Genomic DNA, 26999 nt, shown 5'->3' with positions numbered 1-26999 from the left:
GTCTCTCACTCATCTCATCTTTTCCGATGTGGGAATTCCACACTTGTATATTCCCAACAGGAGGGTACTCATCAGGTTCATACCCGATGAACTTCTAACCCATTTATTTTTTATTTTGCAGGTCTATACCCACAAAAAATTTTCATGGACCGCAACAGTGGCACTATATGTGGGGAATGACACAAGAAGCCATGTCTATTCCTTATAATCTTTATATTCTAAACTCAAAATTGGAGAATGAACCAAGTAAAATGATGGCTTGTGATTTGCAACAACTTAGTCAAAAAAATTTTATCTTGCTCAAGAAATTTCTAAATTTACTCAGGTACGATCTAAAAAATTTATTTACAGCCATATGAGTTTTATTTTCAATTTATTAGAAAGCTTTATATCCTATTGAATGATCGATCAATGACATTCTTCTTGTAGTAAATATAAATGCTTTATCATTACATCACTATTTCTTCTTTCCTATTATGTGCCTATATATAATCCATGTGCTTCAAGTGATATTTTTATATTTTATTTTACAAAGATTTGACATTTAAATGAAAATAAATAAATAAACATGAGAATCGAATTATTTATAGGTTCGATTGTTTTTCTTGCGTTATTTGTAACTGATGGGAAATTGGACATTGTGATATTGTATTTTATGGTGCCATCAGTCTATTATTACAAATTTGTCATCCATTTGTTAGTTGTAATATGTGCAATATACACTTTATACATCATATTATTTGATAAAACTATTGAGCAAATTTACAACATATATTATATGGAATTATCTTCACAAAAACACTTGTATAAAATATTATTTTTGTAAATGAAAATAAGGGTGTTTAACCCATCCATGACGATTGTCCACCATGCTAAAACAAAGGATACTTAGCTTATTCACGGCAATAATCTACCAGGCTAAATAAAATAAAGGGTGCTTAACCCATCCATGGCGATTGTCCGCTAGGCCAAATAAAGTGAAGGTGCTTAGCCCATCCATAATGATATTCCGCCATGACTAAAAAATAAAATTGCTTAGCCTACTAAAGGCAATAGTCTGCCAGGATAAATAAATGAAAGGTGAAAATTCAGCTAAGGGGATAGTCTGCCATTACCAAGTCCAATGTAATAGTTTGCACTCCAAAAATTACAAAGCGATGGCCAAAACTTTATTATTTGAGTATAATGAACCTAAAGATTCGCGTGTGTGTGTGTGTGTATATTTGACCAAGTAACTTAGGTTTTCGGATAGTCTATGAGCCTAAACATATTTAATGGTTCAGCTATACGACTTGTTTAGTTGGTTCAACCGCTGTAAGACCCACTCAATAAAAGAAAAGAATCTTCATTAAAGATAAATAATCTTGGTAGAATTGCTAAATACAGTAATGCCTATAATTAGGCACTATAAATAGAAATATAAATATATAATTATGTAAGCTAATAATAAAGAGATCAGATCATCTATGAAGGTATGTTCTTTCTCTCTAATCAATCTAATAACATTATTCTCTCATATCAGCTCTAACTTGAGCGTCGGAGGCTCCTCACCGGGTTCATACCTGGTTACTCGGTGAACCTCTGACCCATTTATTTTTTGTTTTGCTGGTTCATACTCATAAGAAATTTCCATGGACTACAACAAGATTGGACTTGAGTTTTTTTTTTTTTTTTTTTTTTTAGAGAATTACTGTTATTTGAGTTATTTAGAGAAGAGACATTCTTGCAGCTACTCTTACTTGTACTGAACTTCATAGGCTGTCTTTATTAGATAAGGGGAGATTCTTGTGTAACGCTTCTTGCTTGAACTGAATTTATCTTTGAAGAAAACCTGAAGAGTCACATGAAGACCATGGCCAAGGTGAGGAAAAACTGAAAAGAAAAACATGTATGATGAATTTAATTGTTGGAATTGTACACGGAAGTGTTTTTGAGATGTAAAATTTTTGGGTTTGATTTTTAAGAAAGGTCGAATTTTCAAGAAAGTTGCCATTCTAATTTGTGGTATATTGTTAAGCAGTTGAGAGAATCTGTAACACACATGTCTAACTGACATATTAAACCACTTTACCCTAAATGATTACTAGTTATTTAAGTAGATGAGTTAGGGGTTACTTAAAAACTTTAACAAGGATACTATAATTCTTAAAATTATTTGAATCAGTTGAGAGTGGGATATTATGCTCAAATATTGATGCACTTCCTTTGCTTTTGATACAAAATGTAAAAGCAGATAAAAGGAAAATCGCAGAAAACCTTCCAGGAAAAAAGTTTGCTCCATTTCTAGGAGTAAGTATAACTTTCTTCATATAGCTAGAGCTTTAATTATCTAATTATGACAATGTATGGTCATTCATCCTGCAATTTGGTTAAAAAACATATGGATCTATTAATCAAAAAAGTTTTCGATGACAATTCCTTTCTTGGGTGAGCCCATGAGGGCTTCTATATTTTATCAAATTGGGTTTGATGGACTTCACATTTATTGAGCTTGATGAGCTCCATCTTTTATATTTTTTTTTTCTATTTTGGCCACTGATGTGGGATGCCCAACTCCAACATAGAAGAATAAACTTGCAAAGAAGAAGGGACAGGAAGTAGTATATTGTTATTTAGTCTTATCTGTATAGAACTAGAGTTCGGATCCTTTTTAAGGCTTATAAATAACAGACTACCAGTTCATTGAGATTACAACTCCTGCCTAGAATAAATCTTCTGCGGGAATATATCATCCTTGTATGAAGCAAAGGGCCTTGTCTGATAGGCATACATCAAATTCTTTTTTCAGGTACAACACAAACTAAACCAATTAGAAGCAAAATCTTTTCAAGCCTGTAGCTTAGGACAAACATTGGAGTTGGGATTCGCAATGGAGCCTGCAGGTGATAATTATAGTTAGAGAGCAGGGCAGTGGCCATTAACCAAGTACTAAACCTGGACTGAAAACTTACAAATATCTGCAAAACAGGGCTGTTTGGATGCTGGATCCTCTTCAAATGGAGGTGGAGCTTGTCCATACACCATTTCGCAGCTCATATCTTCAAAATCTGATATTAAACCACACACATATCCATACAAATTGCTATAAATCCAAATATGGCATTAACTTTGAATGCACTATTTGATGGACCAATGTACTTACTAGGAGTCATGGTTAATGGAAGTCCAAATTCATTGGTAAAGAAATCTTGAGTAGGAATTTTGCACATATTGACACACAGCCCTACACACCCGCTATTCTCAAGGTACCTTGATGAGAAACAATTTGTCAAAAGTGCTGTTACTGTATAAAATTTACCATAAATGATAAACAGAAGTATTATTTAATTCCTTGCCTCTCATGAAATGTGCCTTTTTTTGTTTTTTCTCTTTGCTATGGCAGATTGTTCTTACCCAAGGGATACTGAAAATGAGAGAGAGTTTCTACCTGCACTTCTTTATATGAACTCCACTTCTTTGCTTCACCCCGTTCACCTCTACTTCCACAACCTAATTAAATTATAACATATAAAATGCAGGAAACTTGTTAAGAGTTAGTACTAACATATCTAGCTTTGTTGCTAAACAACTTGAAGCAAGATACATAAGGCTCCTATTCATAGAAGGACCTAGTATTGTCAGTTTTACCTCAGAAGGACCAACCAACCATTGAAAGAAAGGCACTGTTAATGCAGCATTGAATTCTTCAGCCCACCTTGTTGGTGGGAACAATTTCCTGAACTGCAGCAACAACATATAGGAAAATGAAGCAATTTATATAATTTGTGCCAAATGTGAGACTGATCAAATCACTCATAGGCCCAATCATTTCATTAATAAGGCCTTATTAGCACCAACAGAATGTCCAGTAATAATCAACTGTAAATTCAGAAGCAAGAAAATGAACAGTAAACATAAAATTTCATATCAGAAAGCTCAGAATAGAATTTCTCTCTCTTAACCATTTCATTGATCCATTCCTTCTTATAAAGAAGAAAGAAATGCAGTGCTGGTGTAAGATCAATACCTAGCCTTAGTACAAGTAAACTTTATCTGGACAAATTTTCCTTAAAACATAGAACATCTTTACTTTTTACCTAACAAATACTAGCTAAAGTAGAAATATTAAAGTATGTTCAAGAGACACAAAGAAAACAGTGGCTCCAGCTTAACACGTCTCCAAGGAAAATCTCATTCCCCTAACATCAACAAACTAATAATATTGTATGACTATCAGCTTTCTTGAACCTAATTATTGATCCACACTATCATTTCTTAACCATTCAAATAAAATAAATAAATAAAGAACAGAACCAAGTGATCAAGAGTTGAGAAAGTTCCACCTGCTCAGGGGCACCTGGAGGGAGCATGGACAAGAGGACCTCGCGAACTACTTGCTGCTGCTGTAAGCGATTCCTTCCCTGCATTACCCGCCTGGAAACATCGACAAAACTGTCGTAGTCATAATCGAACCAACCCTTCTCCTTACCCTCAATCCCATCCTTGGCTGGAGCCGCGAACTTCTCCATCTTCCTAGCAAAGAGGGTCATGAATGCCTTCTCAAAGAAGCCATCATTGTATTTCGTTTTCTGTCCCAAAGGAGCTGGCTGTCCCGTGGGCTCTGCAATCCTACATCTAATAAAATTTCTGGGTCTCCATCTCTGTAAAGAAGGATTTTGTTGAACTGGTCTAAACTGGACAGATTGGAGGCTTAGAGCCACCATGTATTATGCTGTATCGAGCTTCAATATTAAGAATTTCACTATTGTTCGGCTTCTGTAATTCGCTTTTTCACCTCGCATATGTTCATGTTGTTTTGTGGGGATTCCAGAAGCAGAACAAAGAATCTGTGAAGGATAAAAGAAGATATGGTTGGAGAAATTTGAAAATTATGGCCATACATTACATTTCTGGAAGGATATTCATATTTATATTTGTATCTGCTTTCCTAATCCAATGAAATACATACAAGGTTAATAGGGAAGAAATTTAAAGAACACATATCTAAGAATGGGAATTGAGGCTGAAACAAATGCCACGCTTGCATTTCAGTTTCTTAGTTGTCAGTTTCTATGTGGGTCAGTATGCCTTAAGGGGAAGAAAAGTGATCCCATAACTTATCCATCCATTGGCCTAATGACTATAATTTTTTTCAAATTTTTCAACAACAGAAAAAAAAAAAAGTTGAATTTCTTCGTTATTTTTTAGTTATAAATTAAAATTAATATTTCATTAGAAGTAAAATTAAAAAAACAAACTTAATTTTATTATTTTTGGTTTAAGATAAAATAATATTTCGCTCTTTTTCAAATTTTTGCATAAGAGATCATTATTAATAAATAATTTAATTCTAAACTCCATTTCAGACAGATATATATTTATAAAAAATAATTGATGTTATAATTTATTCAATAAATAAAATTTTTATGTCATTTTGTTCCAAGAGAATGATTTTATGGCATCTTGCAGGTAATTATCATCTGATATTCTTTGTTTAAAAACGTGAATGAGAATGATTTTGGTCCAACAAGTTACAAGCCCAACAGAAATTTACAAAAGAATTATAGAACACCCAAATCCCACCTGAATACATGCACAACCCAAATCTTCTGCTGAATCTGGTCCATGGCCCCTACGGCCTACGATGATCCACACTCATGCTTGGGCCTTTGATCCATGGCTCACAAAATGGGTTGACTTCCCTTGGCATTGGAGTTGATTACGATAAATCTGACTGAAGTCAAGGTAAGCTGTTTAACCACAAGCCGCCACATGATATTCATAAAAGGCAAGACATAGACATATAAAATTTATTTATTTAATAAATATATTTTATTATATATTTTAGGGAAAAATTTAAGGGATCAAAGTGAATCTATATTTATTATAAATCAATGAGATCATTTATATAATTTTATTCACTGAAAATTTATGCTTTTACACTATTGCCCTCATAAAGATTTTTCTAAAATAATGCGTAGAATTTGAATTTCAAATTATAAATTCTCTCTTATCCATTAAGTATTACAAGTTTCAAGGTATAAATTCTCTCTCATCCATTAAGCATTACAAGTCCTAAAAGTAAATTACTACTTTTTATTCACATACCAACTAATTTGTGTCGACCACTTTAATTTTTTTTCTATCTCTATATCATTTCTACTTCTTCTACCTTTACATAATTTTTTCTTCTTTATTTCATCTCTTTCTTCATATTCTATGCACCTCATTGTTCTATTTATCACCTTTCTCTCAATTTTTTTATTATTTATTTTCATTCTTCATTCCTCATTCCTTCAAAACGTCAACCCTCTCTTTCTGTATGCCCCCCTCTCTCCATTAAAATATATTCATCTTCTTATTCTTTTTTATCAGAAGGCTCCCTCTATTTTAATCTTCAATTTTTCACTTTCTTCATCTTCATCTTATTTTTTCCACTCCCTTCTTTTTTCATTAGATTCATCTTTAGAGTTGCTTTCATCTTCAAACAAGATAACATCATTCTTTTGAATCTGTTTTTTCTATTATTTTTTCATTTTTCAACTTACTATGATTAAAGAAAGGAAAACACAAAAGTATTATGTTGTTTTTGAAGGTGCTAATCCTGAAATTTACACTTCATGGCATGAATGTGTACCTAATGTTATTGGAGTTAGCAAGAGTTTATACAAATCTTTAATCTAGTAAAAAATTGACTATATATACTATACATAATATATGAGACTTAACCTTTGATCTTTGTTACATGCCATAAAATCACTTATAGATTGACTCTATGTATTATAAACTATATAAGCCTTAACTTATGATTTATGTGACATACCACATAATCAATTATAAATTGACTCTATGTACTATACACTATATGAGACTTAACCTATGATCTATGTTACATGCTACAGATTAAATTATAAATTGACTCTATGTACTGTACACCATATGACACTTAACCTATGATCTATGTTAAATGCTACAGATCAAATTATAAATTGACTCTATGTACTATACACTATATGAGGCTTAACCTATGATCTATGTAACATGTCATATAGTCAACTATTAAATTGATCAATTTGAAATTAGCTATATGAGTTTTAACCTATGATCTATGTGACATGCTACATAATTAATTATAAATTGATTTTATGTACTATACACTATATGAGACATAATTTATGATCTATGTTACGTGCTACATAATCAATTATAAATTGACTCTATGTGTTATACAACATATGAGGCTTAACTTATTATCTATGTTACATGCTATAGATTAAATTATAAATTGACTCCATATACTATACACTATATAAGGCTTAACCTATGATCTATGTGACATGTCACATAGTCAACTTTTAAATTAATCAATTTGAAATTAACTATATGAGTTATAACCTATGATCTATGTGACAGGCTACATAATCAATTATAAATTGACTCTATGCACTATACACTATATGGGGCTTAACCTATGATCTATGTAACCTGTCATATAGTCAACTATTAAATTGATCAATTTAAAATTAACTATATAAGTTTGAACCTATGATCTATGTGACATGACAAATAATCAATTATTAAATTGATCAATTTGAAATTAACTATATGAAACTTAAAATATGATCTATGTGGCATGCCACATAGCCAATTATTAAATTGATCAATTTAAAATTAACCATATGAGTTACATGCCACATAGTGAACTACTAGATCGACTCTATGTAAAATTAACTTAATGTGATATAACCTATGATTATATTTACCATCAATATAAATTGACAAAAAAAATAATTAATTAAAATTATAACTCATAAATTAAATTAATTATGCTTTAATATATGGTATGATTATAATAATAATCTGTTAATAAAAATCGTGTAATATATTTTTTATAAAAATTATCTTCATATTATTAAAACTGCATCGTTTAAATATTAAGTGCATCGTTTTCAATACTAACTTTGAAAGCAAAATATTCAATATTAAAGCACGTTGTTTCTCACCATTAATGCACTGTTTCAAGACTAACTTGGAAAGCAAAATATTCAATACTAAAACACGTTTTTCCAAACCCTTAAATGCAGAAATATGAAAGATCACAAGATTGCAACAAAAGAATCGTTTCTTTTCTTCGTCTGGCACTTTCTCTGTGCAATATTGATTCAATATACTTCCAAATATCTTTGATTACGTCTCTCTTCTATGATCGTGTCATCTTCTTCTCAATGTTTAGATAGACAGAAACACATTAATCTGGTTGCTTTCTTATAGTCGACCTTGGGTTAAAGTTTCTCATTTTTCTCTCTCTAGCAAAGACAACATCTCACATTTTAGAAACAGTTTGAATGAATACTTAACAGGTATCTATATTTTAATATTTTGAAATCAATTACGTTCATAGTCATATTCTCATGATGCTAGATATCTATATTTATACTTAATGGAAAAACATGTTATAAAACCTTAAGCTGGGATCACTTTTTCCTCTTCGAGTAATAGATCATGAAAAGTGTTCTTTTAACAGTATTAGACTTAGAAAGCAAGATATTTGTATTTGGCTTGCTTCGTACAATGAAGGATAGCTTTAAGATCAAAGTAACAGAGGATGTCTATGAATAATTGATCATTGTGAGTTATCATTTACACTTGAAGTTATATCTATTATAATGTGAGAGGCATATATAATCATGCTTATAATTAACACATTTTTTTTTTGTTCAAAGGAAATACCATTTCATATCTTCATGTGGAGTAAAACAGAAAACGAAGCAACTTTTTAGTTGCGTATACCGAATAAAGAAATTTGGGAGGTCTTTGTAATCGAAGAAGATGATAGTGCATACCTAATGGATGGAGTTTGGGAGTTTTTGATTCATTTTCAGGTTGGATTAGATTATGAGATTAAATTCAATTTTGTTGGCCTGAAAGATTTTGTAGTGAAAATTTGCAATAATGAAGGACATGAGATCACTTTCCCTTTATGCTCTCCTGGTATGTGTTTTCATAATTTTTAATAATTTCTGTATTTTCATGCATTAATTTTAATTATTGTTTTAATGCAAACTGAATATAAATCGACTTACCTATGTGTACTTGGACATTCACATTTGTTTGCAAGAATTATGACTGGAAATATAAAGTGGTAATTATTTACAAACCCTATATTAAATAAAATTATTGTATGATTTAAATTATTTATTATAATTTTTTCTCAATTTATTTATTTCTTGTGGATTTTACAGTACATTCCAGTTCAGGAAGCTCTGAGTCATCTTGGCATAAGAAATTGCACAATCACCTTTAAACGTGCTGAAATATCAATTCCATTTCAAGTAGGGTATGTTTGCAGGCAAGTTTCAATAAGAGCAACTGGACGTAATAAGTGGATGACTAGGTTTGAGAGTAGATGAATGTCATTTGTTCAATGGTATGAGCTGAAGAAAGGTGATGTGTGCACCTTTAGTAGATTTGCAGTAGAGCCTACTACATTTTTTGTGTCTGTAAAGCATCATGGTCAAAAAATTTATACATGTTCTATGCTTTTGAAATATTTAAATGTTGACAGTTTGAGGTTTTTTTTTTTAAAATTTCATATTGTTAATTGACTAATATATTTCTGCTATTTATATCATGATCGGATTTGTAAAACTTAGAATCCAAACTTCATTTATGCATTTATAATCTTTTATATAGGGTAGGGAAAACTATAAGAAAACTGAAATAAGAAGTAGGATTGAATAAAAATAACGAACATGCCTAACAAGATAAGACCATTCTAAAAGTAGTCAATCCTTATTATGAAACTAGTTGGCTAAAAAATGAAACTAGCTAAGTAGAATTAAATATGCTCAAACTTGTTGAGTGATATGAATTTGCCTCATGTAATAAAGCATCAACAGGTGACAAATGCTTAAAGTAGTCATGAACACTATATAGCAGTTCAACCTATGTAAAAATAAGTTGAAAATTGGTCAGCTAATTTCAGAAACTACCTACACTATTACAGTGCTTAAAGTTAGAGTATGGTGTGTCAAATTTACACTAGATTTCACTAACGTGTATCATAACTCATATATATATATATATATATATATATATATATATATATATATAACTTTAAGAGATTACAAAATGTACTTCATAAACATGAAACCATAATTTTATAAACATATAACTAAAAGTATCAAAATTAACAAAACACCATATTCCCCTTTATAATCACCATAAAACTTTATATAAACAACTGAATAATTGTTATGATGCTCATCTTCCACATTAAAATAACTTAAAGACTAATCCAATTTTCAGCAACTTGGCTAGAAGAAACAAAAAAACTATCATTGACATTCAATGTAAGATTTCTTACATCAACATTTGATGCTTGCAAAGGTGAAATGAAGGAAAAAAATGTTATTGATATATCTTTAAAGTGTTAAAAAAATCTCTGAGTGAAATAAATATAAGAGTGGATGACACATACTTGGTATTGAGATTCTTGAGTTAAAGCATTATTTGAAGCTTGTCCACAACCTCTGCCACGCCCTCTACCTTGACCATGACCACGAGCACCTTATTAGGCCTTCTTTCAAATGCAGACCTAAAATTACTACCCCGTGGACGTCCTCGACTAGATGCAACAATTGGATTTCGGATAATCATTGTTTGAGTTTGTAAATCTTTATCACCATCATCCGGAGCATCACCATTTACATTGTCATTAGCATTATTCGATCGACCATCCCAGTTTTAAAATTCTAAGTTCAAATCCTCTAGACATGCCTTCATACGTTCAAGTCTTGAAACACTTTCCATAGCCATATCTGCAGCTTCATTAAAGCTTTTGTCAATTTCCTTAAATTTTTTGTATTCCTCTATCATATAAGGGTACCCTGCATCACAAAACATCTAGCTGTGCTTATGGTAAACATCTTTCCTCCATCTCCTTAACACGTATCTTTCATGAATTTGCCTTATATCTTTAAGGGTAATTACCTTTAATATATGAGTGCACAATATGCCATTTGATTCAAATTTTTTTCAATTCCATTTGAACACAGAGCCTTCTTCATTGTAAAGAACAGTATAAACATGTTCCTTCACATACCAGTCATTCAACAAACTTCTTTCTAGAATTTTATGCTGTTCAAACCCTGGCTCGACAAATTCTTCATCACCTTCATTAATATCTTTACCTGGAGCAGATTGATGCACATTGTAATCCCAAATTTGTTTTATCTCATTCTGAACCTATTTATACATGCCAGTAGTGTAGGCCTCTTGAAATTATCGCTCCCATTGAAAATCTGAAATGCAATTCATAACTGTGTTTTTGGATCTGAAATCTGCAAAGAACTCTTTTTCAACCTTATCTGTTAATGCAATCTCGTATTGCTCAATAAATTGCTTCAAAGTGCTCATGGAGTTAACATATCCATCAAAATAAGCATGCATACCCTCACTTCTTTGAGTTAATAGCATTCCAGCTCAGAAGATATGGTTAACATGAACTGGAACCCACAACTGTCTTTCGTTGTAAAGCTTCAATAACCATTCGTTACCTTCCAAATTGTACTTCATAACAAATTCATGCCAATTTCTCTCGAACATTATAGGACTTAGGCTGTCATACATGAGTGCAATAAACTCCTTCTTTGCCTTGTCATACTCTTGAACACCCCTTAGCTTCTCAGGAACCTTACAAAGAATGTGCCATCTACAAAACCTATGGGTTGTATTAGGCATAACTTCCTTTATTGCACTTTTCATGCTCTCACATTAATCTGTCATGATTGCATTTGGAGTACAACCACCCATTACTATAAGCCACATACTGAAAACCCCTTTACAAGTCTTAGCATCCTCATAAGAAATAAGTGCACTACCCAATAGAATTGATTGGTCGTGATGATTAACTCCAACAATGCTTGCAAATGGCATTCTGTAACGATGACGGGGTATGTTGTATCAACACTTACAACATCACAGAACTCTTCATAAGCAGCAATACTCCAAAGATGCACCCAAAACACATTAGTAAACCTCTGATCCTCATCTGTATCAATCAAGTAAAAAATATTTGTATTTTGTTGTTGCATTCTTAAAAACATCCTATTTATGTAATCAGCATCTCCATTGCCAAGCTTCCACCTTCTTGATATGTTAATAAAATTGCGACGATCCCTTGGGAGACAACTTAACTTCTCAGGACCACCAGCTTGCACTTCTAGGAGTCTAACACTTCTGCTTGGCCTTATTCCAGCAATGTCATGTGCTTCAAGCCTTCTTTTTATAGCTAAAGGTATACTCCTATTCACTCTCATGAACTTGGACATATTGGAGTCCAACTCATGATTATGTTGGGTCTGTAATTTTGTCACTTGCAAAAAACCATTACTTCTTAAAATTGCGCTTAGGCATGCAGGGCAATTTATTCTCTTTGATATTGATTCTGCATAAGATTTTCTTCCCCTGTCATGACTAATTGTTTGGTATTTACGCTCATTGCCATTATCTTTTGAAGCAGACTTTTTAGCCATACTAAAGCCTTTCTCCCTAGTATAAGAAAGGTATGCATCGAATAGAACGTCAATACTAGCATAATACATGCCAACACTTGGAGGTTGATCACGGCCTACTAGCTCAATTTGTTGATTCTCATGATGAATCACAGAAATCTGATTGTCATTGCCATCACTAGCTTCACCTACCTGAGATTCCTCTTATGCTTCATTTTCTTCAGATTCTTCTTCCATTAGCTCGGTTTGATTTCCATCCTTATATTCACCATAGCTTAACTTATCTCCATTTGCACCTTCATTTGCACTTTGGCTTTGCCTTTGGGTCCTTCCAAAAATATCAACAAGAACACGTCTAACTATACAAAAATATCAACATGATGTCCTTGTATAACAAAGATTAATTAAAGTATTAAATGAGAAGCAACTTGTGGTAAGATCTTCAACAAAGGGCGGTGAGTACGATTAGTTGATGTTAGCTCCTGATATGAAGTATAATATTTTGAAGGAAATTTTGCCAGTTGTTTTGTGGAAGAAATTAAAGAGTTTATACATGTCAAAGTCACTCACAAATTGTTTGTACTTAAAGGAGTTATACCAACTTAAAATAGATGAAAGTACTGATGTGAATGATCACCTTAATGTTTTTAATAAATTAATTACTCAATTGTCTAGTATTGGTGTGAAGGTTGATAATGAAGATAAAACCCTTTTATTTTTAACCTCTCTCTCACAATCTTTTAAAAGCTTGGTAACAGTCATAATAATTGGGAAGGAAACTGAAATAGATGCCACTCTTGCATTTCAGATTATGAGTTGTCAGTTTCTATATGAGTTAGTATGCTTGAAGGGGAAGAAAAGTGATCTGATAACTTATCCATCCATTGGCCTAATGACTATAATTCACTACTATAATATTATCTTTTAGAAACATATCCCTTAAGATAAATAAAATATTTATTACTAATAATTACTATTTAAGGTAAATTTTTAGTCATTTCTAAATATTATATTATTTATTTCTAATGACTCAATTTTCCAAAAAAAAAATTTTAGTTTCTAAATGTTATATTATTTATTTTTAATAATTAATTTTTTGAGGCAAAATCTTTAGTTTCTAAATGGATAATTATTTATTTCTAATAATTAATTTTTTGGTGCAAAACTTATTAGTACCTAAATGTTATATTATTTATTTTTAATTCGTTAAAATTAACTTTATTTATATAAGAAGTTTTAAGTTTTTTTTTTTTTAAATTTATCACTAAAAAAAATTATCTTTTCCACATTAAAGAAATTTTCATAACTAATATATATATATAGTTAAATAAAAAAGTGATTTTTAAAAAATTAAACATATAAATACGTACACATATATACTTATATTGTATTATGTTAATGTATATTAAAATAAAGAAATTATATTTTTCTTTTAATTTATATAATTAAAGCTTTTAATCAACATATTATTATTGATCATTGAGCTAACAAGTGTAATTAATTTTTTAAGAAAAAACTAAAAAATTTAATAAAAACACTTTTACCATTAAACTACAAATATTTGGATGATTTGAAATTTTTAATTATACATATATTAATATATTTATTTTTCAATTTTTTAATTAATTTTATACTTAAAAATATTTAAGTACTATCATAAATATAATAATTTTATTATATAATATAATATATTATTAATTTTTTATTATTTTAAAATATTTATATGATAAATTGAAATTTTAAATTTTAAATTAAAAAATAATAATTTATAAAAAAAAAAAAAAAACGATATTTCACATCATTTTTTCAAGAACTTGAAAAGTGATGATTTTCCTATAAAAGGCAATGCTCCTCCCTTGACATTTCAAAAAAAAAAAAGGGTCCAAATACGAGGCCCGCTATTTATAGTTTATTTTTTAAAAATTATATTTATTTATTTTACATAATATTTATTAGTTTTAGTTTACTTAAATTTTAGTAAATAAATATTATATTATTAAAGATAAATAAATACATTTATATTAATAATTAATGATATAAAAAAATTAATATATAATGAAAAGATAAATTATTTTTAGAAAATATTATTAGAGACAAATTTATTTGATTGTAAAAATAAATTTCAAAATTTTAGTATAGATAATTAAAATGAATTTAATTTATCTTTAAAATTAGATTTTGAGGCAAATAATATAGTTTGTTAAAATAGAAAGGGAGAAAATTTTTTTATCTCTAGAAATTATTAATATAAATAAATATATTTATCTTTTTGAAGATTAAATTAGTATCAAATATATATTTTTCTCTAATTACATTTAGTGACAAATGATTATTTATCTCTAAAAATATATAGAGATAAATAAATAACTTTTTAAGTTAAAATTTTTAATTTCAATATAATAATTTTAATATAGTGATTTTTTTGAAAATTTTCCCAAAAAGAAGTTAAATTTCTTCCTTTTTTTTGTTATAGTTTAACTATTATAGTTAGTCGGTCTAAATTAAATTAAAATTAATATTTTATTAGAATGAAAATAAAAAAAATCTTAATTTTATTATTTTTGGTTTAAGATAAAATAATATTTCGCTCTTTTTCAAATTTTTGCATAAGAGATCATTATTAATAAATAATTTAATTCTAAACTCCACTTCAGACAAATATATATTTATAAAAAATAATTGATGTTATAATTTATTCAATAAATAAAATTTTTATGTCATTTTGTTCCAAGATAATGATTTTAGGGCATCTTGCAGGTAATTATCATCATCTGATGCTCTTTGTTTAAAAAGGTGAATGGGAATGATTTTGGTCCAACAAGTTACAAGCCCAACACAAATTTACAAAAGAATTATAGAACACCCAAATCCCACCTGAATACATGTACAACCCAAATCTTCTGCTGAATCTGGTCCATGGCCCCTACTGCCTACGATAATCCACACTGATGATTGGGCCTTTGATCCATGGCTCACAAAATGGGTTGCTTCCCTTGGCATCGAAGTTTATTATAATAAATCTGACTGAAATCAAGGCAACCTGTTTAGCCGCCAACTGCCACATGATGTTCATAAAAGGCAAGGAAGGCAGTACTCATGAGCATTTAGCACTTGTAATCCTGCGAATTCAAAACATAAATATATAAAATTTTATATTTAATAAATATATTTTATTATATATCTTAAATTTTAATTTATAATAAATTAAATATAGAAAAAAAGTTCCCATAAAACTCTGTTTATTTACTTGTCTATGTTTCTGCTTGCGGTTTTAGTGCAAGTCTTTCCTTGCTCTAATGACATATGGAGAGCACATTGAGACTTTAGAGAATTACAAGGATTCATCTTATATAACGTAAGTTTTGGAAAGTTATGGGTCAAGAATCCACACCTCACTTATTGTGATCACAAGAGAGTAGACGACCTTATTTCTCATAGAGCGAATTAACGGTGAGTAGCTAGGAGAATGAATATATATATATATATATATATATGATATTATACCATATAGCAAGAGACTCAAACCATTCAAAACAAGAGCCACGAAGCTCAAGAGGATTGTTGATAGCTGTATCAGAGCGAGTTGTAGAGTTGACCTAGTTGTGCTCATAAATGCTTGGAAAATTTTATAAGATGATAATTTCTTTAATTGGAAAGATTTAAAGTTCTTTGAATATTATTAATTTAGAATTGATCTCAAATATAACTAAATAACGAAAAATGTTATATATAATGGACCCTAATTAATTTGAGATTAAAACTTAGCTATTATTGATAATTTCTTTGATTTAATATAATTCTCAAAACAACATGTAGTTTCTCTAATAAACTTACATATATAAAAACTGAAGAAAGAAATCATATACAATTTCTAAACATCTACATAAACAACTTACAATATTTCATAAAAAGATGCTAAATTATTAGATCTTACGACTGAACACTTGATTTAGGTAAATAGCTAGCAGCTATAGGATGAAATATATGCACCCCAAAATACTTATTTAAGAAATCATATATAATTTTCTAACACACTCATGTATACGAATGTCATTAAATTTGAATCGTAAACAAGTATTTTATCTTGATTTAATTAACAAATGGGAATAAACAAGATTTGAACTATAGACTTTTTAATAATTTAAAAGATTTTAAAAACCATTTAATTTAAAATTTTAAATTTATAAATGAAAATTCTAAAAATAATTATACATTTGCTCATAGTTTAAAATGTCATTAGTAAATGAGAAGCGCTGGCGCCATTCTTCTTATCAGATTTACCATATAATTTCTGCTTTCCTCAGGATAGCTTAATTACTTGTTATCCCATAGGAAATCTTCCATTCTGGTCAAAATAATAAAATTAATTATACTCTAGTTATTCAAAAGAAATTGGACGATCTCAGTAATGGTAATCGCAATTTACTAAGTATTTACATATCAATAATGATGTGGAGCTCAAATTGAGCTCAAATAGCAATTTTAAACAAAAATTTATTAAATACTGTAAGTGTTTTTACACTTTTAACCTTATTAGACATTTAGATAACTTGTGAGCTATTTTAGTCATTTATTTTTAAAAATTTAAATTTCATTAACTTTCTTCATTCAATCTTCAACTAACAAGCAACTAATTTCAATGTTCATTTAATATACACCATATTAACTCATATTGAACCCATTTGAGCGTAAAGTTCATTACTTGATTTTTAGAATCCTATAACTGTGCAATGATACAATTTAATTACATTTTACTGTATTTGTGAATATGATTTAAATTTTAAATAATACAAAAAAGTAAATTAATAATAATATGTATTTTTAATATTTATAGCTAACAAGCCAAAAATTTGTTAATATTTAAAGAACTCGAATCGAGCCATGTTTAAGCAAAGGCTTGGATTTTGGATTTTTTTTTTTTTCCCCAAGAGTACTCCAACGCAAATGGTTAATTGCAAACCGATACAATAATATGTAGATATGTAAGTAAATATATTTTTTGATTATTTAGATATATATTACACTTATTCTTATTTATTATTTGGATAAGAAATATTTAAATAATTTTATATTCTTGCTAGCTATATATCTACACTAAAAAAATAAAGATATTATCTACATATAAAATACCACGTATCCGTTGTGGTCTCAAAATTGACCGGCGTTGTTATCTTCCTTTGCCTTGTAGCGTATTGCATCTCCCTGTTTCTTTGATAAGCTTGTGATCATAGCAAAACACAATAGACTTCTATCTACGGGCAGAATCAGCAAATTGAATTAAGGGAGTAAAAAAATTTTATCTTGCTCAATTTAAAAAAAAAAGGAAAATATTAACTAATTTTTAATTGTCAAAATAATAAATAAAATAATTATTAATTAAAATAGTATAATAATTCTCAAAATAAGCTCAAATTTATTAAATATAATAATATTTTAAAAGTTTTAATGGGGTAAAAAATTATTTTAATAAAATTATATAGATAATTTAACAGGTGTCGATCTTCAATTATGGGTAATAGGGATTGAATTTAAATTAAATTGTGAGTGATCATAACTTGATAATATATAAATTATATAAATAATATAATGTAATATAATTGAAAATTAAATAGCATAAGTTGATATGATTAATTTCTAATAGATGTCGATCTTTAATCATGACCAATAGGGATTCAATTAAATTTTATTTGTGTGTGTGATAATAGCTTAATTACATATGAATTATATGAATAATATAATTGAAAATTAAATAACACATAATTTGATGCGACCAATCTTTTTTAAGCATGAATTAGATAATGAATCAGAGTTCTTTATTTACAATCTAATTCCTTTAACAATTCAAACACCATTTCTTTGTTTCTTGTCAATATTCATTGCAATAAATTCAAACTGTGAGCAACTAATTAGATTTGTTGTGCTTGGCAAGAGCTGGAAATAGTTGGGCCCTCAAAGCATCGTGAATAGTGTGTATGGCGGCAAGAATCGGCACCTTGTTTCCCACAAGCCGTGTTCTTTAGCTTACCTTTCACATTTCTAATTGCCTTCCTTTAATAAGGATACATTAGTCATAGAACGTTCTTTGACTCTAAGGGGTCTAATTAATACATTTGAACCATTTCTCACTTCTCTTCACAAATATGCTGTTTGTTTAAGTTGAAAATTCCAGAGGCCTAACTAATTCCTCTGATAATTGCATCAACCTGTGTGTTTGGTGTTAGATAAGGAGGTCGAAAATACGAATGGTTCCAAGTTCCTGACCTGATTAATTCGGCAATCACTAATTAATTCCAAACCTTATTCTTTCAAAACTAATATTTGTGATTATAAAAAAGGAAAAAGAAAAAAAAGGCGCCCATGCAATGCGTCTCATGATGGTGATTAGAATTATTCGTTCATAACAAATTAATTTTGGAGGTTGTCCTTTCAGAGTAGAGACATATCACATTGCGAGGCATAATACACGAGCAAGTGCAAGGGCTATTGCTAAATCGATGAATCTACCTTACATCAAATCTTCAAATATCTTTTTCGCTTTTAATTTGCCGATATATATAAGTGGTGAATCATATAACATGAATTGCCTACATTGGTTGAAATTGTTGACCAATAATTAATTCAAAAGCTCGAGCAATGGAACTAATTAATTAGCTAGTGATATCTGATCGGATTTGATTTTTCATTTGACATCAATTTGGATTTGATTTTAAGACTTGATATCTGATCGGAACATATAAAGTTATTCAATTTAAGTATAATAATAATTTTATCTTAATTTTAAAGTCTAATTACAATTTTATCCTGCAATCAAACTTAATGTTGGAGGCCATTAATTTTAATAATAAAGATAAATAAAATATTATTTTAAGAAAATATGCACATGTGAAACACACAATTAAAATATAATATTTTTTTTTTCATTCTACTTGGATTGATATTTAGGCCACATTAACTTCAATTTTGAAAATTAAATAAATTTTATTTTTTAATATCAAGCCAAAATAAAATGTTAAATGTGTAAAAACATTTTAATCGAACTTAATAAATTATAAATTCAACTTTTGTAAACAACAATCATTATGATATAACTTGCAGATAAATGAAACCATAAGAAAAATTGCAATTAATTTAATTCAACTTTGGACCTAAAAACTCGTTATCTCTAAAATTTCCCCACAATTGTGTAAGTCTAATGTCTAGTTTAAACTTCTTTACATACGTAATTAAAATCACAAGTCAATTTCGTTAGAAATAAAATAAAATAAAATAAATTGTAAATAGAAACATATATACGCAACAATTTTAAATTAAAATAATAAATTGTTGATGAATGAAAATTATAACATTTTTAAACTTTATGATTACAGTCTTTTTTTTTTTTTTTTAATTTTAGTTATCCTTTTACTTTCCTTCTATATCGCGATAGCAATATATTTCAAAAATTTCAATCTATAATAATCATAAATTAAATTCATTGGAAAATAGTCCACAAACCCATTGATACTGTTAGAGTTACACTTTCGCCTGCTGAAAAGTAAACTTGACACTAAAAAAAATTATTGTTTTAATTTGGTGTTTTAATTTTGTAATTTTACAATTATTTTATAAATCGGTTGCTGTTTGTAACTAATTTAATAATTTTAAAAATCAGTTGTTAATTTAAAAAAATTATAAAAAAAATTAAATTTTCAAATAAAAATAAAAATATTAAATAAATAAATTTTTAAAAAATTACTAAAATAATAAATTATTAATAAAAATTAATACTAAAAAATTAATATAAAATTTTTATTAAAAATTACTAATAATAACTATTACAAAAAATATTAAAAAAATTAAATATAAAAAGATATTTATAAGACAAATTACTAAAAAGAATTACCATATATATTATAATAAAAAATTACTAAAAATTAATATTATAAATAATTTACTAACAAAAAATGTATTTGTATAAAAATTTTTATTTTATGCCAAAGAAAATAAATTAAATAACAAGGATGAAAAAGAGAAAAATGATGAAGAAGAAAAAACATGAGAAAAAAAAAGATGATGAAGAGAATAGATAAGAAAGAAAAATATGATGAAAAAAATATATGGAAAAGAAAAAGATGATGAAGAAGAAAATAGATGAAAAAGGAAGAGAAGATGAAGAAAATAGGTTAAAAAGGAAAAGATGATAAATAAAATAGATGAAAATAAAAAAAAATGATGAAGAAAATGAGAGTAAAGAGAAGAAAGAGAGAAGAAAAAAAAGTAATGGAGAAAGAAAAAAATAATAATAAATTAGCAATTGATTATCGGTTTTTAATTTCTTTTAAAAATTGGAGGGAAAATTTTTGAAGGGAAAATTTTGTAACCAATTCACAAATTGGTTGCAAATCAAAATAAAAAATAAAAATTGGGGAGAATTTTTTGGTTACAAAAATGGATTATTATTAGCAACTTATTCACAAATTAATTATAAATAAAAAGAAAATAAAATAAAAAAATTGGTAAGAATTTTTTAGGAAAAAAGTCAGTTACAAAGTTAGTTTCTAATAATAATCGATTTTAATTGGTTACAAAAATCAATTATTGTTAACAACCGATTCTAAGTTGGTTGTAAATAAAAGAGAAAATAAAAAATTGATCGAAGAGAATTTAACAACTGATTTATAATTAGTTACAATCTATTACTATTACAATCAATAAGGAATTGGGTGTAAATAATAACCCATTGCAAATTAATTGTTAACTTGTAAGCTAATTAAAATAACTTTTTAATTTAACAATCGATTTTGTAAATTATTTGGTAATCGTATTTTTAAGGTTTTTCTAATATTGATTAGTAACTGATTCAATAATCAATTATAGTAACTAATTTTTGAATTAATTGTTAAATTTTTAAAAATTAACTATTTTACTTAAAAAAATTTGAAATCACAAATCAATCACTAATTAACAATTATTTTTAGTCAATAGTAAAAATTGATTGTAAAATTGATTTTTTTTAGTATGAACAGTAGACCCTGAATCTGCATTTAGCTAAATGAGTTAAGGACGTCATAGTAAGTTGTATACTTGGCTCATACGAAAATTGACGATGTTGGCGAGAGTCATTAGTGAAAGGATAGAAGTAATGTGACCAATAAATTAATTATAAAATTGGTTATTAATAGTAATTAATTTCAATCGTAAAAATTGATTGTAAAATTAATTTTTTTTTTTTTTTTTATAGTGTGATCGTGGACTCTGAATCTGCATTTAGCTAAATGAGTTAAAAGCCTTATAGTAAGTAGTATACTTGGCCCATACAAAACTTGACGGAGGCGGTGAGAGTCACTAGAGAGAGAATAGAAGTCATGTGACCCAGACAGTATGCAATAAATATAAGGGGTTTGAAGACCTGTTCAATTTTGAAAAAAATAATGCTTGCATTAATGAGTCCGGCCAGTAACAAATAAGGGGTGAGTTGGAATCTAGCGGATGAGAAAATTTGTGACCTTAAGTGCAAGAAATGGTTTTCTCCTTTTCTTTATCTCTGTGGTTTCTTTTTTTTTTTTTGTTTTTTAAATCCTTCCTTAAGTTTTAGAAATAAGAAAACTTGTGTGTTTTATAAGGCAGTAGATTTTATTTGAAGAGTAGGAAAACTTAAATATAGGCTAAGGGGAGATCGAATAGTTTCTTGATTTCGCCTGGGGGTTCAACCACTACCTACCTTTTTCCTTGGCCAACGAACGATGTTAAATGAAACAACGGATTCATTTATCTGCTATTTGGCATAGCCTATGCTACTCTCTCTCTCTCTCTCTCTCTCTCTCTCTCTCTCTCGCTAATAAATTTTGAAGAGGAGCATTCCCACTATCCCACACGCTTTCTTCAATTAGTGAGGCGCATTTGATAGCGGTCAAGAAATTAAGTAGTGTAATATTTTCCACAACCCTTTATTAGCAAAGTGTAAATCAAGATTCATGACCTCGATATTTTTAGTCTGGCTTTTCCTCTATTGCATCAAGAGCTAGAAGAGAGCTAATAGTAATGCTTTCAATGGCATGTTTTGTGCTCGTTTAGCTAATGATGCCTAGGTAACATTGCCCTTATAGCTATCTTCTTCTCTCTTTCTCATTCTCCTAATTTCTATCCTCTCTTCGTTTCTTTGGCATCTAATAAACTATTTTAGTGGGCTGTGAAAATGGGTGTAATGGGCAAAACCAGAATGGTTTTAACATTAACAGGCAGAGCCATACATGAAGCTGTGAGCTTCATTGTCTTTTCTTTTCTTGATCTTCTTGATTTCGTTCTGTGTTTCGCTTACAAAGTCGCAGATTTCTTCATTGAAGCAGAATGGAAACCCTGTTACTGTACCTCAGCTAAAGACGCCATCACTAGCAGTGGCAAGATCTTGGTCTCGGAGCAAGGCGAGTCCAAGATTGTTTGCCTGAGTTCTAGCAAGTTAGAGCTAGAGGAGATCTCAGACACCCTCTATACCCGCCCTGCCCTACTCTCTGAGGTTTCAAAATTGACTGTTAATGAGCTAAAACGAATCAAAGTGGAAAAGAGCGTTGTACAATCCTGCGAGAAGATAAAGAAAGGAACGGTGAGATCGACATTCACGATTAACTCCACCATTGTTGAAATGCTTCAGGGAAAGATTGAAGGCCAGAAAGCACATCCTATCCCAAGATGGTCTGATTGTGATTGTAAACCTTGCACTAGTTGGACCACCTCTGGCAAGGAAACTCTATTTGTTAAAGCTGAAGGCGCAAAAGGTAATAATAATAATCATTCATTTATCCCTAGTTAATTAAGCAAGCTAATTTATATTGGATTTGTATACTGGGCCAGATAAAGCAAAAGAAGATGTCCTTTTCATCCATGGATTCATTTCATCTTCAGCATTTTGGACAGAAACCGTATTTCCAAACTTGTCGGATGCTGCTAAATCCAGCTACCGATTTTTCGCTGTGGATTTACTAGGGTTTGGGAGGAGTCCAAAGCCAACAGACTCGCTTTACACGCTTAGAGAGCATTTGGAGATGATTGAAAGATCTGTGATCGAACCTCACAAAGTTAAATCCTTCCATATCGTGGCTCATTCTTTAGGCTGCATTTTGGCCCTAGCACTCGCAGTAAAACACCCTGGATCCGTCAAATCCCTTACTCTCCTCGCACCAGTAGGTTCTATTTTTCTTATACAAAAAATTGTAATAATTTATTTTAAGTATATAATTACAATTTAGTTTTGAAAGCCATAATTAGTTGCCCATTATGGTCTTGTAATTAAATATATCTATGGCAGCCATATTATCCAGTGCCAAAGGGGGTACAACCAACACAATACGTCATGAGAAGGATAGCTCCCAGGCGCGTGTGGCCACTGATTGCATTTGGCGCGTCGATAGCTTGCTGGTATGAGCACATCAGCCGGACGATTTGTCTGGTTATATGCAAGAACCATCGATTGTGGGAATTTCTTGCCAAACTTGTCACAAGAAACAGGTAAACTCCTCGAACTTTAATGGTTGTCTTTTCAATATTCAAGCCCTAATATCCATCTGTCTACATATATATGTTTCTTACATAATCAATTTCTGTTCATGCTTCTCTCATCAATTTCTAAGCTGCCCACCAACCATGATTTTATTTTATTTTTTTATTGACAACTGACAACCATGGTTCAATATTCCAACCCTTGTATATATATATATATATAGCTTTGTTTAAGAAGAAAGGATTTGTCAACCTACTTAACACTTTTTGTCAACCTACTTAACACTTCCTTGTTTTTCTACAAAAAGCACGAAGATTTGGAGGTTTTGCCATTGATGAGCAACCTATGATACTGAATGTAGATTTATTTTTTTCTATTAAAGTTGAAAAATAAACTTAATATAATGTAGGAAAATTAACATATCCTTCCCATATAAAGATTTTAACTACAGTGAAAGAATTAGCCGGTAGAACTTTCATTGGTGAGAGATTATTAGACATAATTAGTATACATGTACTTTCTATCTGAAAACATAAGTCTTAATTTCTTATAATTAAACAAAAACTGTTTTATTGTATATAAGGAAATACTGATTATTAGTGCTATCGAAATCCAATAAGAAGTAAAAAAATTTATAAGATAAAGCCCAAGACCAGGTAATATATGTTTATATAATAGGCAAATATTAAGAATTAGATTTCGTAGGAAAGATGGACAGGACACGTACAAATCCTCCACACATCGGCATGGTGCTTTCTAAATGCGAACTGATCGCAGTAGTTGGTGCATTAATTGTGAGGCTAAAACTTTATGGTTCACCAAAGCACAATTGTGATAGTTATGGAATAGAGTTTGTACAGATTTTAATTGGTCTGAAACCTTTACAATAAACGAATGACTTGGTGTTTCTAGATGATTTGGTCCATCTAAATGGCTAAAACATACGGTAGTATGTACTTAGATGATTGGGTAGGCCACCTATACCTTTCCAGACGGTGAAAATTTAATGTTTTGGTTTGAAAATGTTTATCACAACATTATCTGGAAGATTAAGATATATGAAGAATTTCACATTTCAGTAGATATAGAAAATTAAACAAATAAACGTCAAACATTAGTCTTTTCTTTTCTTTTCTCATTTAAGTGTTAGGACTTGTTTTCTAACATTAGAAGCAAGAAAAAATAAAATACATAGGTTTCCATTAATTTGGTGTATCTTTCACGTAGAAATATTTTGTCAAATGTTGTTCAGAGTAAAGTCACAAGCGACGGAGGCCAATGTTCAATGGTGAAATTAAATTGGTCTTTCATTTAATTTATTGGTCCTGCTGTAGTACTACTTTTGCTTGGCCTGTGGGTCCGTCTGAATTTTTAATGACAAAGACATCTATCTACCTTCTTCTTCCTCCTCTCGACATTAATGCAAATTTCCGAAAACATGTTCACAGGATTAGGACATTCTTGCTCGAAGGATTCTTTAGTCATACCCACAACGCAGCATGGCATACCCTGCACAACATTATCTGTGGCACCGCCAGCAAGCTCGATGGCTACCTAGACACCGTCCGTGACCACCTGAAATGTGATGTCAATATCTTCCATGGGAGCAATGATGAGCTTATTCCAGTTGAATGTAGTTACAATGTCCAAGAAAGAGTTCCTCGTGCCAGTGTTAACGTGATCGAGAAGAAAGATCATATTACGATTGTTGTTGGTAGGCAAAAGGCCTTCACTAGAGAACTAGAGGAGATTTGGAGTAGATCAAGTAGTTAAGACTCTACCCTTTAGCATGCCCTAGCTCTAAGTCACCATATACATATATATCCCACCAAAGTGGACATATAAAATAGCCTTAAAATTAGCAGGCTTTCTTCTAATTGATCAAGTGTTAAATCTCCAGTGGATGATGTGAAAAACATTACCCACCATTATTATTGTGTTATGAAATGCATGATTATTGATAAAACAATGTGTCATAAGAAAATGAACCACATTTTCTTGTTCGTAATTAATTTTCTTGGACAGAATGTAATTGGTGGTTGAGCTGTTGATGCACTTAATTAGATGTAGTCACGGGAATGACATACCATTCTTGCCACCAAATTAATTTTAGTGGTTTCTCCAAGACCATCAATGTCAATAAGTTTGGTCGATTAATCAGTGCCTTATTGCACAATAAATTATGCTAGCACCCTTCTTTAATAAGTTCCATATAGCCTTTTGCTCGAAAGGAAATGGAAATTGTTGAGAGATAAACTTGATCCACATTAAATGGGAATTAATGGGATAGTAAGCTATTTTTTGTACAAAAATTAAGTTATTTTATTAAAATATTTTTTAGACTATTTTTATAGGAGAATGCAAAGATTTGAAATTTAAATTTTAAATTGTGTCTATTGTATTTAGTATAGCTACAAATTTCAATATAAATTAAAAGTTTGTTTTACTTTTTTGCTCTCCTCTTTTCTTTAGTCAAGGATTTTCCTTTTTTTTTAATTAGGTTTACACATTTAGAAAAAAAAAAAAAAGTTATTTATGCAAATTAAAAAAACTTTAAAATAAAAAAAATAAAAATAAATAATATATTTTTATTTATTTATTTTTATTTTAATGTGTGAATTAATATTAAAAACATACAATATATATTACTTTATTATAATTAAATAAATGATCAATCTGAATTTAAATTAATTAAGTTGATCAATCTGAATTTAAATTAATTAAGTTGATTCAATTAATGTATATATGATAATAAATAATTAATTAATGTTATAATTTCAAATTAATTCAATTGACTTAATTAAAAAAAATATTTCATATAAATAAATTGTATATTTTTACTCAATTGAATCAATTAAAGGCTTAATTCATTAAAATATATAATCAATCTAACATATCATATACTTAATTAATTCAGTTGACTAAAATATATATTCAATTGAATCATTTAAATGATAATTATTATAGTTGATTCAAATATATATGAATAATGTGACATATTGCATACTCAATTGATTCATTTAACTAAAATA

General features: G+C 29.3%; 2 protein-coding genes across 2 annotated transcripts; one reads left to right on the top strand and one right to left on the bottom strand.

Moving 5' to 3' along the window:
* Positions 1-2588: 2588 nt before the first annotated feature.
* LOC110631687 (beta-carotene isomerase D27, chloroplastic) lies at positions 2589-4936 on the bottom strand. The gene is made up of 6 exons (XM_021779601.2): positions 4323-4936; positions 3628-3720; positions 3428-3489; positions 3143-3249; positions 2952-3047; positions 2589-2876 (listed from the first exon to the last, which is right to left on the bottom strand). Exons 1-6 carry the CDS (start codon positions 4701-4703, stop codon positions 2827-2829), a joined length of 789 nt encoding a protein of 262 aa, XP_021635293.2. The 5' UTR covers positions 4704-4936; the 3' UTR covers positions 2589-2826.
* A 17207-nt stretch (positions 4937-22143) lies between these two features.
* On the top strand, positions 22144-25958 carry LOC110656056 (probable lysophospholipase BODYGUARD 3). Its single transcript, XM_021812585.2, has 4 exons — positions 22144-23245; positions 23322-23650; positions 23776-23975; positions 25416-25958. The coding sequence occupies exons 1-4, from the start codon at positions 22669-22671 to the stop codon at positions 25738-25740; spliced, it is 1431 nt and encodes a 476-aa protein (XP_021668277.1). The 5' UTR covers positions 22144-22668; the 3' UTR covers positions 25741-25958.
* Positions 25959-26999: the final 1041 nt, after the last annotated feature.

The sequence above is a fragment of the Hevea brasiliensis genome, chromosome 16 (genome assembly GCF_030052815.1).
Source record: "Hevea brasiliensis isolate MT/VB/25A 57/8 chromosome 16, ASM3005281v1, whole genome shotgun sequence".
Classification (NCBI taxonomy): domain Eukaryota; kingdom Viridiplantae; phylum Streptophyta; class Magnoliopsida; order Malpighiales; family Euphorbiaceae; genus Hevea; species Hevea brasiliensis.
This window is presented reverse-complemented; position numbering and strand designations above follow the sequence as displayed.